The sequence below is a fragment of the Aphelocoma coerulescens genome, chromosome 2 (assembly GCF_041296385.1).
Source record: "Aphelocoma coerulescens isolate FSJ_1873_10779 chromosome 2, UR_Acoe_1.0, whole genome shotgun sequence".
Lineage (NCBI taxonomy): Eukaryota > Metazoa > Chordata > Aves > Passeriformes > Corvidae > Aphelocoma > Aphelocoma coerulescens.
The window spans coordinates 146,699,043-146,716,556 of record NC_091015.1 but is presented as its reverse complement, the minus strand read 5'-3'; the positions used below and the strand labels follow the sequence as shown (position 1 = coordinate 146,716,556).

Below are 17,514 nucleotides of genomic sequence, written 5' to 3'. Positions count from 1 at the left end.
GAAGAGCAGTTATCTTCAAGATTTCTGCAAATCCACGATCTGGCTTCCTGCCTTACACTTGCACTAATGTTCAGCGTTTAGTACAAGTGTAAGTACATGTACATTTGTTTAGCAGGAACAAAGCACATTTTATTTGACTCTACTATTTTACAAGAATCTGAAACACATTTAATTAGCTGGTAATAAAAAGCCCCATAGAATTCTAATTGATAGGAAAATATTTTCCTTTCTCACAAAAGGATTGATTTTTTTCAGGACTAGAGAAGCCAGCTAAAAATAAAACAAGGTTTTTCAAACTGCACAGGATTGCTTTGGTGTTTAAGGAAGGACTGGAGGCGGCACTTTGTACGATGGTGTAGTTGACATGGTGGTGTCCAGTCAAAGGTTGGACTCGATGATCTCACAGGCCTTTTCCAACCTAATTGGTTATGTGATTCTGTGTGTGATTTTCCCTGAAAAATTCTGTATATGGCACAAGTCACGAAACTCAGCTGACAAGTTTCCACAGGTATATTCGCAATGTGGCCTTACACCACCTTCCCAGACTGCCCGGGATAAGGGCAGTCACCTCACCCACCCAGAGAGCTGAAAAAAGATGCCCAGTCAACTCCCAACGCCTTTCAACCTACAGACCGAGCTTCTTTAGCACAAAACACAGCGATAAAACACGCTTAACTCAAGGAACGACCAGAGCAGAGCCTAAACGCTAAACTCGGTTTATTCCCGGCCTAGTGACACTATTCCTCCCGAAGCCGCAGCAGCTCCAAACTTCCCCCCCCGCCGCTGCGCACGAGCCGCCCCTTCCGGCCCCGAGCGCGCGACCTTCCCCCGCCCGCGCGCTCCCCCGCGCGGCCCGGCCAGCGGCGGGGTGGGGCGCGCGGAGCTCGCGAGCGAGCCGCTAACCCCCCGCCCCGCGCCAGCCGTTGGTCCGCTCGGCGCGCACGCGCCCTTCTACCCGCCCCCCCCCGACCCGCGCACATGTGCGCTCCCTCCCGCGCGTGCGCTCTGCCGCCGAGCCGCCCCCCCCACACACCGCCCCCCGTGACGCCGAGCGGGCGCAGGCGCGCTCCCTGCGCAGCCGCCCCCCCCCGCGCCGCCCCGCCCTTACGCATGCGCCGGAGCCGCCGCTCCGCGCCGGCTGCCGCGCGTGTCTCCACCCCTGCTCGCAGGTGCGCGTGCGCGGTGCGCGCGGCGCTCTGCGTGGCGCGCGGCGCGGCGGGGGCGGGGGGGCGGGGCGGGTATATATAGAGCACGGCCGGGGCGGCGGCCGCCCCCTTGTCCCCCGGCCGCCGTCGGAGCTGTGTGCGCAGTGCGTGTGCTCCGGACCACCCGGACACGCCGGCCCGGCCCCGCAGCACCATTTATTACTAAAAAAATATTTAAAAAAGCCAAAAAAAATCCAAAAATCTTAAAAAAACCTTTTAAAAAAATAATCCTCTTTCCTCATCCAACCTTCCCGACAACCTTTCTGCAAACGGCCGGTTTGATATAAAATAACCCGGTGAAGCGAAGTCCCCGGACCCGGCGCAGCCGAGAGGAGACATACAGCGAGCCCGACTCCGCCGAGCGCAGCACCCACCGCCGCCTGCTCCACCCGGCCCGCACGGAGCGACCCGACCCCCGCCCGCCCATCCGCCGCACCCGCTGCAGCCGTTGAGTCCGAGCGGCCCCTCGCCGCCTCCGCCGGCCCCGCTCGCACCGACCGCCGCGGCCTCTGCCTCGTCAGCGCCCCCCCCCGCGCCGGGAGACGGCGGCAGGATGAACCCCAGCGCCCCCAGCTACCCCATGGCCTCGCTCTACGTGGGGGACCTGCACCCCGACGTGACCGAGGCCATGCTCTACGAGAAGTTCAGCCCCGCCGGGCCCATCCTCTCCATCCGCGTCTGCAGGGACATGATCACCCGTCGCTCGCTCGGATACGCCTATGTCAACTTCCAGCAGCCCGCCGACGGTGAGTGCCGGGCCGCGGGCGGCGGCGGAGCCATGTTTGTCCCCTGCCCCCCGCCCCGGCCGCCGCCCCGCATCCATTTTGCCGCCCGGGACGGGGCGGACCCGGCGGGGCGCGGGGGGAAGTTGGCGGCGGGGCTGCCGCTCACACGCGGCCCGGGCCGCCCGCGCCTCGTGGCGGCCGGAGAAGCGGGGGGGAGGCGCTTCCGCGGATCGAGAGCGGCCGCGGGGGCCCGGTGGTGGGCGGGGGAGCCCCCGGGGCCCGGCGGGGCTGCCCCGCTCCAGGGGAGGGGGTTGGGGATGAGTGTGCGAGCGGCTCTTCACGTCCGTCCGAGATGAAGGGTAGCTTGAGGAAAACATCGCAGTCATTAGCACCTTTTAATAACCGCGCAGGAGCTGTGTGTGTATGAGTGCGTGATTAAGAGGCCGGGAGAAGGAAGTAGGGCGCACCGGCGTGGCTGGGTAGTTTCACAGGCGTCCAGGCCGAAGCGTTTGTTAAAACACCATGGCAGGTCTGTCACGTGCAGGGAGGGCATGAAACTACTCGGGCCTCCTTGTGCTTCTTCCTCATGTAGCTGGAGCCCGAGCTGTGCTCTCATCCGTGTGACTTCGCACTAAACTCTGACATTGTTTCCCAACTCGTGTTTTTATGAAACTTGGTTTTTTACAAAGTCTTGCTGCTTCTCTGAAGTTATATCGGTAAAGAAACTTTCTCTGTAACACTGGGAACAGTGTGATCCATTTGGAGGGTGTTTGACTAAAAGAGCCGAATGTGACGGTTTTAAGTTTTATGGAGTCCAATTTAAAAAAAGTAGTAATTGACCAACTAGAAAATACGTGATTTCAAGTACATTTAAGTAAACAGCTTTCTATTATAATGGTTTTATTTTCAAACGTTTGAAAGTGAGATACTGAAATTACAAACTTTCCAAGCAATTGAATTTAACTGGCTTTCAAAATTAGCTTTAGCATACAGCCATTATCAGATCAGACTTTGGTGTACTGATGTTATCTGTATGTAAGTAGCAAAAGTTACTGCCTCATATTCTTAATAGACAGATACTTCACCTGTTAACAGCTCTCACAATTCAGAGAGCTTTTGATTTATTCAGCCATTCTTTAGGATGAGACAATTTGAATGCTTGTTTTGACATACTTTGCTTTCATTCAATAAAAGTGTATATGGTACAGTTTCCCAGAAAGTAAAACAAGGGCTTAGCACAGGTCAGTACTGTGGTACAATAATGTCAGGGTATAAGCCGAAGGTGATTAAAATGCTTCTTCTCCTTAGTATTGAGAGAGTTCCATAAGGGCTGACTTTATCTTGAGCAAGCAGTGTATTTTATGACTTGGTTTGTAATTTGTCAAATGTGGAAACAAATACAGCTTTTTCACCTGAGCAGGGCTCAATTCAGAGTTTTTGAATATGTCTCTTAGAAAGGTGCTGTTACTCCAAATGTTACATGTATTTTTCAGACTTTGGGAGACACACATATTTTAGGCTACAACTAGTCTAGTTCAGCTAAAAGAATTTTTCATCTGTATCCACCTGCATCTGGCACATATCTGGAAGCAGTTGTTTAAAATACAGTTCAATGGTATGGCACGATTATACTTTTTCAAGATTTTCAGAATTTTATTTTCTTGGCAAATACCTAGAAAGCATTTGCTGGGGGGGTCTTTGTAGATCATTATGTTAATTTACTGCAGCCTTGAAATAGGAGTTTTGAGGATGAATGGTTAGTCTTACAATAATACTGGTTTTATTTTGCTTCCAAACTAGATTCCTTTTATTGCTTTAGCCAAATTTTTAGCTACATCTCAGGCGATGCCTATTAAATAGCTAGTAACTACCTTGGGTTTTGAAAAACAGCTTTGAAGGTGTGCTTGACATTACCAGCTGTCTGTAAACGAAGGATCTCAAAGCTCTTCCAAAACTCATTAGGCCTGATGACACATTTGTGAGGTATGCACACATTTCGGAGTTGTGACTTTTCTGAATTTGAGTCATAGTCTGGAGTAAAACTCAGGCAATCTTACTTAATCACTAAACTAGAAATATTCTTGAGTAATCTGAAACTGCACCAGAATCCTTTGGATTTTTAGAATGGTTATATTCCCAGAGCTTTTTTATTTCATAGCTTTTGCTGTTTACCTTTAGCACAGGTTAGCATTAAGTGTATATTCTGTGTGATTTTGAAATTGTTAAAGTGGACTGTCCAGTCGACTAAAATGGGAGCTGGTGAGTCATTCAACAAGAGCTCCAGCAGAATCAGCAGAAGTACAGCCTGGGTAGGTGTGTCCATTGGTAACAAGTTTGCTGCTGAATGGAGCTGCCTCCTGCAACCGGCACAGCCTTTTATGACTGAAATGTAATGAAAGTGAGCCAGTTTCACTCGTTGGTAATTTTAATGACAGTAGCTTGTACCTGGTTGTAGATGGAGTCTACTAATGTTTTAAAAATCTACCGTGGAATGACAATGTGGTGTTGATTAAGCAGAAGTATTTAAGTTTCTTATACTGCTGCTCCATAGGAGAGATGAGGAGAGCTGTTGGAGTTTCCATGTGGAGAAATTGCTCTGGTCTAAGACATGGGCTCACTATTTGTTAAGAGTGGTAATGCTTGCGAAGGACCCATGGACCCAACTTTGAGTCAGATGATTGGGAAATGTGTCTAGGAACACACATTTTTAAGGAGTGTCAGGATTATTCTAGAAGCAATTAGCATGAATTAGAAAAGCCTCTTTTCTAGTAAAGGAAGCCCTGTTACAACTTCTGGAAATAATGAACTGTTTGTTGCTGACACATCTATTGGTGCTGGCAGTAATAATTCTAATGACATCCAGGGCAGTAGTGAAGTCTTACAAGTTTCTACTGTGGTCAGTCTGATATCCACAGGTTTTTTTTCCTTTTTAATTTTTTTTTCTTTTTCATCTCCCCACACCCCCCCACATTTGTAGTATAAAGCCTTCCAATTACTTTTATTTCTCATTAACAGTATTAGGTTGCCTTTTCTCTTCTGCTTAATTTATATTAAAGTTTTTGAAAGCTTTATTAACTTACTTAGAAGACTGGCATGTAGTTTTTGTGGCTTCAGTTTAAATCAGTTGCTGAGTTGCTACTCATGTGAATATTGTAATAGTATCAATAATATTTTTCCCCATGAAAATGTTAGATATCTATCTCTTTAATGCCCATAGATGTCTTTCAGAGACTATAATCGTCAAATTTATTTCTAATCTGACAATGTCACAAGAAAGGATAATAAAACATGGTGTATCAGCTGAATTCCAGGCTCATTGCAAATTGTCTTTGGCTGTGACATGCAACAACATAGCTCAAGATAAAAGCAGGACTTAAAGAATAAAAACCTTAAATAAGGGTTTTCACAATGTGATTGGCCTTTGGTCCTCCAAAAAAATATTAACTGACATGATTGCTGTTTTTAACTAATGCTAAGCTTATTTCAGTTGTGTTAACATGGTGTTGTTCTGATATTTTCAAATTACAGTGAAGTGAGTTAATGCCAATGGCTGTGACTTCAGGTATTTATTGGGACTTTTTTCAGTGTTCTTCCAGACTTACAGGAACAGGGATGAAAAGGAACTGCTGTACTTGAGAACTATTGCTCTTTTGTGCTTAAATACATTGTTGACTTAGAACATCACAGACATGTCTTGTGGCTTTGAAGAGACATGTGAAAACTGAACAAGTCTTGATACTTCCCCATCTAAATACACAAATAAAATCCCCTGATTTTACATGCAGGGTTTAAAAAGTTAGTTACAGAGTTCTACTGGAAAAACTACTCCATTGGAGTAACAAAACCTGGCTTACATTAACCCTGGTTTGCTGTTTTAATTCTTGCTCCTTCATTGAGCTCTTATGTATTTCATTGTGAGCTTTTAAAATATATGTATCATTTCAGATTCTCAAAACTTAATAAGTGCTAGTGTTGAATCTCTTTGAACTGTCTTGCCCAGAATTTCATCACAGATCTTTTTGGTCACTGACGAAGTTGTGTGGAACAGCTGCCTGAGCAAGGTTTGAACATCCACCTAGCAAGGAAATTTTGTTGGTTTAGAGGTATTGGTACTGTAGGTGTTCTTGGGTTGACGTTTGCAAAAGGCCTCGTATAGGCACAAGCAGTACCCCTACAAGCATTTTTATTGACACAGTATACACCTATGTGATCTGGGATAAGCCAGCTGGTTTTCACAAATGTAAAAACTTTGTAATGGCCACCACTTGCTGCCTTTTTTCCTGTCACCGTACCATCTTTTCATAGACCTCATTCTATAAGCTCATGAGATTTCTACAGCCTGCTCAGCTGACTTGTGCTACTTCCTAAGTGCATCTTTAGCTGATGAGTTTTTGCCAGTTCTTCCTTGCATGCAACAGACTACATTGGAGGCTTAGGTTTGCATCTTGGTGATGGTGCTGGACTTGAAATAGTAAAAATATTATTAAGCATTGTAATTCAGCTGGTATTTGTGTGCTTATTAAGATAATTAGCATTTTCTACTAATTCCATAATGTTTTTCCAGCTGAACGAGCTTTGGACACGATGAACTTTGATGTCATTAAAGGCAAACCAGTGCGCATCATGTGGTCTCAGCGCGATCCATCTCTACGCAAAAGCGGTGTAGGAAACATCTTCATCAAAAACTTGGACAAATCAATTGATAACAAAGCTTTGTATGACACATTTTCTGCTTTTGGGAACATCCTGTCTTGTAAGGTTAGTGGAAAATAAAACATATTGACACAAAGACTTCTCAATTTATGCTGGAAACATTCCATGGGTATTACAACAAGGTTTTTCATTAATAGGTGGTGTGTGATGAAAATGGATCCAAGGGTTATGGATTTGTACATTTTGAGACACAAGAAGCTGCAGAAAGAGCAATTGAAAAAATGAATGGTATGCTGCTTAATGACCGCAAAGTGTAAGTACATAAATACGTATTTGGGTATCAGCAAACTGAAATTCATTTTACAGCAAAGATTTAAAAGCTTACTTAGGAAAGGAAGGTTCTAAAAATTTCTTATTTTAAGATGATGTAGAGTTTTAGTGCTAGGGATTTTAAGAATTGTGTTATCTGCCTATTCTAAAGGCAGACTAAATTCAAAAAGGCAAATAATGGACTCTGGAGGAAAAAATCATTGTATTAATTGTCTTCCAAGCCACTACTGTAATGAGGATTTGGCATCTTCCCTGGTTTTCTGATCTAACTGGTCTGAAATAAAATACAATCCATTGAGTATTCTGAATAATACTTCCTTTGTAAGAGTTGTGAGATAGGTGCGTTATCCATATTTTGGAGTCAGCTGATACTTAAGAGTTACAGTTACTTGGCACTAAAGAGTGGTCAGATCAGACTAATATTTTTGTATGAATGTCTGTTAATAGGCATATCTAGGGAGTAGAAAATAAAACTTAGAGAAGCGTAATGTTTTAAACATTATCACTGTTCACCATTGTAGGAAAAAAGTTATTTGGCAACTTGTTTAATAATATTTAGGCTGGGGGAGTGAGTGTGCCTCACAGCTATGCCTAGGGGGATCATTATAGTGTTTGGTATAATTGCAAAAGAACAGCTTTCTAAATACTTAGGAGGGTTTGGAAAAAAGATAACAGAAATCAGCATCAGGTTACCATCATGGATTATTTTTATATTTAGAAATGGATAGATCAAGTCACATATAGGGAGGACGTACATGAAATGCTAGTCTTCCTGCTTGTTCTGTTCTTGACTGCCATACTGTGGATGCTTTTATTCAGCATCCATGTTTATATAACCTTAAATTAATAAAAATGGTCAGCATGCAGTCATAAAAGCACGTGGGTAAAATAATATCATGAGAGTTAATTTTGCTTTGAATTTCTATTCAAGCTAGTCTTTTAGAAGTCAATTAAAACACTTCACTCACTATCAAAATCTGCTGAACACACTGCACTTCCATTCTTACTATACTTGATTGCTATAAATTGGGTGAAATTGTCAAAGTTTAAAAATTACTTAGTTACTGGATGCTACTGTATCGCATTTGCCAGATTTGGAACTATAAGGTTAGTACAATAAAATTTTAAAGGAGGAGTCTGCTACAGTCAGAAATCAATGTCAGCCACGTACACTCTGTGCTAGGGCAGGTCCTTGGGCTGCAGAATGTTATGTTCAGGTTCTGTACTTTTTCTGACAGTACGAGCTGTCATTGACATTGGTGCTCCCAGCCAATTTGCAAGGGTATTTGACTCAAGAGCAAGTTGAACTATTTATTTCACTATGTCTTTAAAAAAAAAAAAAGTCTTTGATATAGGCTGGAAAGGTGTGTTAGGGAGTGGGGGCAGTTAGTTAAATATTGCTTGCTTAAAAACTGGATCAGAGAGCAGTGACTGCTTTAAGGCTGCCAAGTTTTTAGTATGGCAGAGGGATTATGCTGTTATCTAGAATTTCTGTTTAGCCTCTTTACTTAGTACTCTTTCCATTGTCGAGCTCTTGTTGTCAAAGGCTATTTTGTAAGAGTGAACAATCTCACCAATGGCTTGAAAGCATTTTCATGCCTCTTAACTGGGATAAACATGCTGATGTAGCAAAGGATAGTGGAATTTTTTCTGATGGAGTTTTATCATGAATATTTTATCTAAAGAATTTCATACCTATAGTGAACGAGACTGATTAAGAATAAAATACAGTGCTAGAGGATTAAAGTAAATGTTTAAACCTTGAGAGACTTGCTTTAATCTGTATTACTCTGTTCTTCCTACAACTAGATTTGTTGGAAGGTTTAAATCCCGCAAGGAACGTGAGGCAGAGCTTGGAGCCAGAGCAAAAGAATTCACCAATGTTTACATCAAAAATTTTGGAGAAGACATGGATGATGAGAGACTTAAGGAACTCTTTGGCAAGTTTGGTAATGTCTTAATGTTTATATAAACACAAGTGAACTTCAGCTTGCTACTTGTATCTTATCTGTACAGTGCCCTGAAATACAAGGAATCAGGGCTGTCTGATGTTGATTTAAAAATGTAATAAAGGTTACTAAAAAGTTGGTACTTAATTTCAGTTTCAAAAGTGCAGTAATATCTGAATTTTAAATAGGCAGAATAGCATATATAATCCTGTCATCAGAACTGTTTTCAATAATCTGAAAATAGCGTGTCTATGGGGTTGGCCGTTTCTTGAAAGTTGCAAATAGAAGTGTTCTCTGGTTTAGTACAGATTGATGTTATGAGTGCACCTACAGGATGTGTGACAAATGAGTTTACTGTTGCTTTCACTGACCTGCAGACTTACCTCTGTTATTCAGTTGTATTGTGGTGGTTGACTTAATACAAAATTATATGGAACTATTCCACTGCCAAGTTATGAGATTCTGCCTTGATCCTCAGTTACACACAGGGCAAAATTATGGCAGACATATGACCATGATCTAGTTATGTATATGATGTGTCACCATCAAAATAGGAAATGGCAAATCCCTTAATGCAGTTACAAGTTCTTCACCTTTTATTTTCAGCTTCAGCTTTTTTTAAAAATTTTCTTCCCTGTATGCTTTTGATGTTCTCCAGTGGATATTATGTAAAGCAAGGGAAGCCCTTGTACAAGAAATACCCTGTAGCAGCCTTAAGCATCATGTACAGGAAATTCCTTTCTGGTCTTCAAGTATCTGTGGTTGAAACAGTAGCAAATTTAGCTGCTACAGCTAAATTAGCTACTTCCAATTGAGTCTGTGAACTCCAATTTTCCAAAGATCTGGAATTGCTGAACTAGGATGCTCTTTCACCAGGATAAATAGTAAAATGTACACCTAATTGCAAGGCCTCCCTCTGGCTTTTTCAGTACCTGTTTCAAAGGATGGAAGTGCTAATACTTTTTAAATGTCATAATTTTTAATGATAAAATAAATTTCATTCACTTTGAGGTAAAATTTTGGTTGAAAATGCAGTAAAAAGAAACTCAGCATGGCAGACTTTAGCCATAATGGATGAAGTTCCTTGGGGCAAATTAGTAATTTCATATTAATGGATGACACTATTATTGGTGCAGGAGTCCTTTGTAATACAAGTGAAATAAACTAAATTTTATCTTCTAAAGAGGATGTTCAAAAGGTGAGAAGAATACACTGTATATGAAGCATAAGTATTTCATTCTCCTTTTAGGTCCTGCTCTAAGTGTGAAAGTTATGACTGATGAGAGTGGAAAATCTAAAGGCTTTGGCTTCGTTAGTTTTGAAAGACACGAAGATGCCCAAAAAGTAAGCTTTTGGACTTAATTTTAGGAATTCTGTAACTGAGACCCAAATAATATGTTTCATTGAGTGATTAAGTTTTTTTAATTGGTCAACGATGCTACAGAAAGAAGTGCTCACTCCTTAAATTACTTAACACAGTTTCTGTAATTTAGAATGCTTTCTTATGAGTAAATGTCAATTGGTCTAAGGAGCCTGTTAAGTCAAGATACTGTGATACAGCTGGAACTAGTGCATATATGGGGAATCTTGAATAATTTAAAAACCTGTTGTAGTTGGGCTTAAAGGTCTCAATGATATTTGGACTCTCTCATGCTGAGGAATATACAGCACAGTAAATTACTACATCTCTGAATCATTGGATCCAATTTGGTTGCACAAAATGTTTGTGCAAGGCAGAAGGAATTGTGTTTTCAAAACTGTAGCTCTGCAAAGTCAGCAGGAAAGCTATTAGTTTTATAAAGCATGTTTGGCACAGTTGTAAGAAAATAGTCATAGAGCCATGTGATGTTGCTTCTACTCTGAGGGGTAACATTGCAAGAAGGGTCCTTTTTATTTGTGTATATGTCTATAACATGCCAGTATGCTGTATAACTTAATTCTTTGTCAGTTGTTTGCTTTGATATGTCAGTTGATTATGACAGTAGGGACATAGCATCAGGAAAAAAATGCAGTACAGAACAAATCATGGCAACAAACAAAGTTTGCTTTTCAAAAGGCATTTTGGTGATTTGTCACTACTGCAAGTGTACAAGTGAGAGATTAGAACAAATCCTGTCTGTCTTAACATCTACATTTTTCAGTCTAGCATACATTAATTGATGAATAGTTTCTCTTACTGTAGTCAGAATCATGTTGGGTATTTTAAATAATAAAAAATTCCATTATCTTTGTAAATATGTCTAAATTGATCATAAATATATACAATAAACTGGTGACTTTTGGTTTTAAATTATTGAGCACATATGTGCCAGAGTTTTCACATCTGAAGAGTTGTAACAGAAGTAGTTCATATTTTCATACTTCTAAGTATTTCCTTAATGAAAGACTAAAAGTGAAAAATAAAAAAAAGCTATACATGCTATCCATAGCTTTTAACATATAGTATAGAAAGATCTGATAGGGTACTGTGGTTTCAGATGTTACTTTTAAAGATAGCACTAGGTGAATTAAAGCTTTTCAACTTTATTTGCTTACTTTTCTCTGCCATTAGCAAGATAAGGCTGGAGAAATAGTTCTTGCAACTTGGGATTTTTCATCCAGCTTCATATAAAAAAAAGTGGTTTGTATCCCTTGTGACTTGTCTTCAACAAGACAGAAGCATACTTGGAAAGCAATTTTCATGTTAGCATAAGTGGGGAAGTTTTGGGGTATTTTGTTTCAATTAGTGGTATTTTAAGATGGATTATCTCTTTTTCTATAATCCTTATGTAGCTTTTTATATTTAAATTGTGGTTTTTTGTATGTCTGAAAAATGTTTGAGTATGAAGCACTGCTAACTTGTTTTTTAATGAAGGCTGTAGATGAGATGAATGGGAAGGAGCTCAATGGAAAACAAATCTACGTTGGCCGGGCTCAGAAAAAGGTGGAAAGACAGACGGAGCTGAAGCGCAAGTTTGAACAAATGAAGCAGGACAGGATCACCAGATACCAGGTTCAGTTTTAAAGCAAGAGGGCTAACTTTATTACATGGTATTTTGAGATTTACACAGAACACTTGCTTTTAAAAATAACTTGCCTGTTTTCTTAGGGTGTAAACCTTTATGTGAAAAATCTTGATGATGGGATTGATGATGAGCGTCTCCGAAAAGAGTTCTCCCCATTTGGTACAATCACTAGTGCAAAGGTAAAAGTTCATCGATTGTGCTTATCTGTTCTCTGAAAATTAGTAGTGATCTGTCACCGAAGAAAAGTTTATTTCATTCAGTAACAGATGTGACCCACTATAAATGTGGGCATAAGCTTTCTTGATTATTGTACACGTCAGGTTAAATACCATATGATCATCCTTTCTTGAAATAAACTAAGTTGTGAGACTAGTGTGAGAAAAATTACATCTTTCCAGTGCAATATTGTGCTCATTTTCATCTCTGTTCAGGTAACAGTTAGCTATTAATTACACAATAATACTCGTTTTTATAAAAAACTCAGTAAAACAAGCTGTGGTCTCACTTCTAATAAGCTGAAACAAGAAACCCATGCAAGTTCAGTAGGTATGTCACAGGACATATAGTTATAAAATTAAATTTTGTACTGACAGGTGATGATGGAAGGTGGCCGCAGCAAAGGATTTGGATTTGTATGCTTTTCATCACCAGAAGAAGCCACCAAAGCAGTCACGGAAATGAATGGTAGAATTGTGGCTACTAAACCATTATATGTAGCTCTAGCCCAGCGTAAAGAGGAGCGCCAAGCTCATCTCACCAACCAGTACATGCAGAGGATGGCAAGTGTAAGAGCAGTACCTAATCCTGTAATCAACCCCTACCAGCCAGCACCTCCTTCAGGATACTTCATGGCAGCTATTCCTCAGGTATGTGTAGAGATAAGTAACTGTATATTTTGTACTGTGTTTAAAATCTGCTTAGATTTAACAGTAAATATAACTTAGCATGTGTCCATGATTTCAGCATTTCAATTTCATAGTAGGATGGTGATGGGCTGTTCAGCATGCCCTTCACAGACAACAAAGTTAAGTGATGTTGTTGTGTTTGGCAGACTCAGAACCGTGCTGCGTACTATCCTACTAATCAGCTTGCTCAACTTGCTAGACCTAGTCCTCGCTGGACTGCTCAGGGTGCCAGACCTCATCGTAAGTCACTTCTTTACCTCTTTCCAGTGATTGCTGTAAACTCTGTAGCATTTACCTTTGCACTTTCAAATACATTTTCATGGCATTGCAGTATCAGTCTTCTCTTTGTTGTGTTGTCACCACTCAGTGTTTCAGCATGTAACAGCATATTTTTTCCAAACCACAGCATTCCAAAACATGCCTGGTGCTATCCGCCCAGCAGCACCCAGACCACCGTTCAGTACCATGAGACCAGCTTCTTCCCAAGTTCCAAGAGTCATGTCAACGCAGCGTGTTGGTGAGTTTGATTTATGCAAACTTTAGGTATTAGACTTCTGTTCCAGTTTTGCTGGTTCAGCATGATCTTGCAAAAGCATTTGGAAGTTTATTATCACATGTGGTAACACATCCTCCTTTTATGGCTCTTCCTAATGAATAAGCTAGTATCACCTTCTAGTAATTGCTTTAAATACTGTCCCAGCAAAGACTCCAGCTGTGATCCCATCTCTTTAGGATGAAGTACTTATTCTTGTGTGTGCTTCAGTAATACAGTATGATGGCTTCTGTAATTTCTAAACATAGTTGCAGTAATTGTAATAGTAGGTTGCATGTAGAAATAGAGATGATACAATTTTAGCTCTTACTAATTTTTTTATATTTCATAAATACATATTTTATTATTGTGAGCCAGTATCATGAAAGCAAAATCTGCACATCACTGAATGAAACCAGAATTGGCTGTAATCCTAGAATGGTTTGGGTTAGAAGGAACCTTAAAGGTCATGCAGTTCAACCCCCAGAGGCAGGGAACTCTCTACTAGGCCAGGGTACTCAGAGCCCCATCAAGCCTGGTCTTGAACATCTCCAGGGATGGGGATTCCACAACCTCTCTGGAGGCATAATTCTCCCAGAATTTATTAGACAGCCATCTACTTCCTAAAAGTATCTTTTTTAGAATGACTGACATAATGTGCTCAGGAAATCGAATGTCCTTTAGCTTACAATGAAATTACATTAATACTCAAACAAAGTGGATTTTTTATCTCAGATCTTTTTCCAGTAGCATGTAAAAAGGGTAATTAATGAGTGAAATGACTGGATAGTAGCACCCAGTAAATTTCAGGGTTTGAACCTTTGGATATGACCAGTAATGTGACAGTTGACAACACTACTAAGACGAATCAATAGCACAATACCTAATTTAGGTATTTGATTCAAGTTGGTTTGTTGGGCAAAAAATAATTGTAATAATAATTATTTGGATATGGAATTATGTTACTATTTTTTCAGCTAATACATCAACACAAACAATGGGTCCACGTCCTGCAGCAGCAGCCACTGCAGCCACTCCTGCCGTGCGCACAGTACCACAGTACAAATACGCTGCGGGTGTTCGCAATCCTCAGCAGCATCTCAATACGCAGCCGCAGGTTGCTATGCAGCAGGTACGTGATCTGGGGAACTGCTCTGTGCTTCCACTGATGCTCTTTGCACAGGAAGGTGGTGAGGGTGATGGGAGGGCAATTCAGGCTCTGCATCTTGGCAGTAGAGTAAAAGCACTAGGGAGTTGAATATATTTCAAGTTCACCTGGGATAGGATGTGATCCTGTGTTGCTTCATACTTTTCAGTTCCCTCACACCTTAGCCTAAATTCTTGTGTTTGCTCCTCAGTGGGGCAGTTTCTAATAACCTTCAGCATCGTCACTCAGCTCTAACCAGTAGTAGTTGATTAAATAGACATAGCTGTTAGTTTCTTTGATGTTTCTGACACTGTAGGCATTGTGTATGCTGAGTTGTGAATTACTGGCTATTTGAAGCTGTACCTAATTATGAAGTAGAATTTAATTTTCAAATGTTGTTAAATTAATTTGCAGCCTGCTGTCCATGTGCAAGGTCAGGAACCTTTGACTGCTTCCATGTTGGCTTCTGCCCCTCCACAAGAACAAAAGCAGATGTTAGGTATGTACATTATACCTTTCTCTATGCATTGTAGCAGAAGGACAGTCAAAGTACACTTTTATCAATCTTAAAATGCAGAGTAAATTGTTTTAGCAGTAGAACAAGGTGTTTTGTTTCCCTTATCCCTTAAATTTAGGCTGGATTTGTCCATGATTAACTTCTTTCTCTCTAGGTGAACGTCTGTTCCCCCTTATTCAAAGCATGCACCCTACTCTGGCGGGTAAGATCACTGGTATGTTGTTGGAGATTGACAACTCTGAACTCCTCCACATGCTCGAGTCTCCTGAGTCTCTTCGTTCGAAGGTAGGGGGACTTCGGCCTTGCACTGGTTCCGTAGGTGGTAAAGTCTACGTGGCTCTAACAGGTGTTTGTGCTGGCACAGTGGAGTAACAGCAATGCAGCGGTGGCTCAGGGCAAGAGTATCCTCTCTCAAAGGGTGACAGTGACTTACATTGCATAAACTGGAATTGTAATGTTCTCCTTTTTCTTTTTAACAATGCAAGCATTGTTGATATATATGATTTCCACTGTATTATTAAATATAAACAAATTGCTATGCTTCCCTTAATTAATTTTTCTTTTTTACTGAACAGGTTGATGAAGCTGTAGCCGTACTACAAGCCCACCAAGCTAAAGAGGCTGCTCAAAAGGCAGTTAATAATCCCACTGGGGTTCCAAGTGTTTAATAAGTAAGTCAGACCACTGTAGTTCCATAGGTTGACTGGGGCAAGTCTTTGGTCCATGGCCTTGCAAGCAGCATGTGTCCAGGCTCTGTCATTTGCAGCCACAGGAAGTAACAGCTATGGTAAAAACCTTCTGTGCTCACTTGGTTAGCAAAAGTTACTGATGTGTCATTGTTTTTAACAGCACATTTAGCTGGAATTTGTTCTAGGCATATGTACAAAAACGGGCAGTTCTGTCAAACGCTACTATTCATACTGTTGTTTGAGGGCAACTTGTGGAATTGAAATAAGCTTAAAAAGGTATTCCAACCCCCTTTTACCGTTAAGTCATTAAAGAGCTTATTTATACTGCAATCTGAATATACTTACCAAATTCTAAAATTGTACAGTAAGTGAAAACTAAACTATATATTGTCTTGACTTCACATTTGGGTGAATTTAATGTCAATTAAAATAATGATTTTTCTTCATTGCCTTCTGTGGGGTTGGTGTCTTAATTGTGCATGACAGAGGCAAATGGTGGTACCTTAACAATTTTGATAGGGAAGAAATGTGAAGTTGAGCATAAAAAGGAATCTGTTATCTCTTCTGTCTAGTTGGGTTTTGCCTGTGAACTTGCTTACTACATTAGTAACTGTCATTTGAAGGTGCCTGCTTTAACATCTGATCGCACAGAATTTTCTTTTTTTCTTGATATTTTAATTTCTGCAATTTTCCTTTTGGAGTCAAAATTTGAGTCATGATTTTTACACTTTTTTTTTTTTTTTTGCTAGTGACACTTTCACAATGGAGATAAGTGCTGAATAGGTTGTCTCTCCTAAACTAAGATGCCCAGACTTTGAGACCATTACTCCATCTGCTTCATGATGTTTTAATACTTGAAAATACTACTAGAGTAGTTATTTGATGAGCCTCAGTGTGCTGGCCTCAAGAGTAGATGTGACCTGAGGTCAATCACTGTAACACTGTGCTTAAAGTGGTGCTGTCTGAGGTACTGCCCAGTCCTAGAGTCAGTTTTATCTTGCCAAGGATCACAGACTTTTGAATACTTTTGTGTCCCTAAAAAGTGGGGGGACCTCTGATACTCTGCTTCTAAAGAACTTTGGTGTCATTGATACAGCAAAAGCCCAGAGTGCTGTGTGGCATACAGCAGCAGAAAGCATATCAGAAAATGTGTAAGGTGCTGCTTTCATTTTAAAACGTAACAGCATTGTTTTTCTTTGCAGAACTATCCGGGACTACAATCTAGAACTTCGCTTCACCGAAGAAAAAAAAATCTAAACATGGAAAAACTATTAAATATTGAGAAAAACATTGCAAAATATAAAATAAATAAAAAAAGGAAAGGAAACTTTGAAGCTTACGTACAGAGCAACGCCGGGGCTAGCAAAACAAATGCTGGTCCTAGATTACTTATTGATTTAAAATTTAAAAAAAAATAGTAAAATAAAAAATACAAATTAATGTTTTATAAACCCAGGGGAAAAGAATTTTCAGCACAGTACAAAAATTTAAAGCATTCCTTTCTTTAATTTTGTAATTCTTTACTGTGGAAAAGCTCAGAATATCACCACTGTTTTAGTTGACAGTGAGAATTGATAGCTGAGCAAAGAAACATAATTTGGATTATAAAATTCTTGGTTTAATAAAAATTCCTTAAACACTGACTTAGTTGTGATGGTTTCTTTTGTACAGTGTAATTTTCGTAAGCTTGTCATCCAGAATGCAGAGTTAGAATCCCACTCTATAGTATGCTTTAGTGGATTGTAGAGAAGATTAGCCTACACCTGTAGACTGTCTTCTAAATAGTAGAAGTGAAGGGAGGGGGAGAAATGTTAGGGTTTTTTTTAATAAATTGCCACTTGATCTGAATCTGGTCTA

General features: G+C 40.6%; 1 protein-coding gene across 1 annotated transcript; it reads left to right on the top strand.

Moving 5' to 3' along the window:
• Nucleotides 1-1,268: 1,268 nt before the first annotated feature.
• On the top strand, nucleotides 1,269-17,300 carry PABPC1 (poly(A) binding protein cytoplasmic 1). Its single transcript, XM_069005252.1, has 15 exons — nucleotides 1,269-1,951; nucleotides 6,495-6,688; nucleotides 6,781-6,896; nucleotides 8,723-8,862; nucleotides 10,112-10,206; nucleotides 11,717-11,854; nucleotides 11,951-12,046; nucleotides 12,461-12,733; nucleotides 12,919-13,012; nucleotides 13,179-13,289; nucleotides 14,282-14,436; nucleotides 14,866-14,950; nucleotides 15,123-15,253; nucleotides 15,544-15,639; nucleotides 16,860-17,300. The coding sequence occupies exons 1-14, from the start codon at nucleotides 1,759-1,761 to the stop codon at nucleotides 15,634-15,636; spliced, it is 1,914 nt and encodes a 637-aa protein (XP_068861353.1). The 5' UTR covers nucleotides 1,269-1,758; the 3' UTR covers nucleotides 15,637-15,639; nucleotides 16,860-17,300.
• Nucleotides 17,301-17,514: the final 214 nt, after the last annotated feature.

Coding starts and splice junctions, on each gene's coding strand:
- PABPC1 (XM_069005252.1), top strand. CDS start 1,759: ATGAACCCCAGCGCCCCCAGCTACCCCATGGCCTCGCTCTACGTGGGG. Junction 8,863..10,111: donor GGAACTCTTTGGCAAGTTTG/GTAATGTCTTAA, acceptor TTCTCCTTTTAG/GTCCTGCTCTAAGTGTGAAA. Junction 11,855..11,950: donor ACAGGATCACCAGATACCAG/GTTCAGTTTTAA, acceptor CTGTTTTCTTAG/GGTGTAAACCTTTATGTGAA.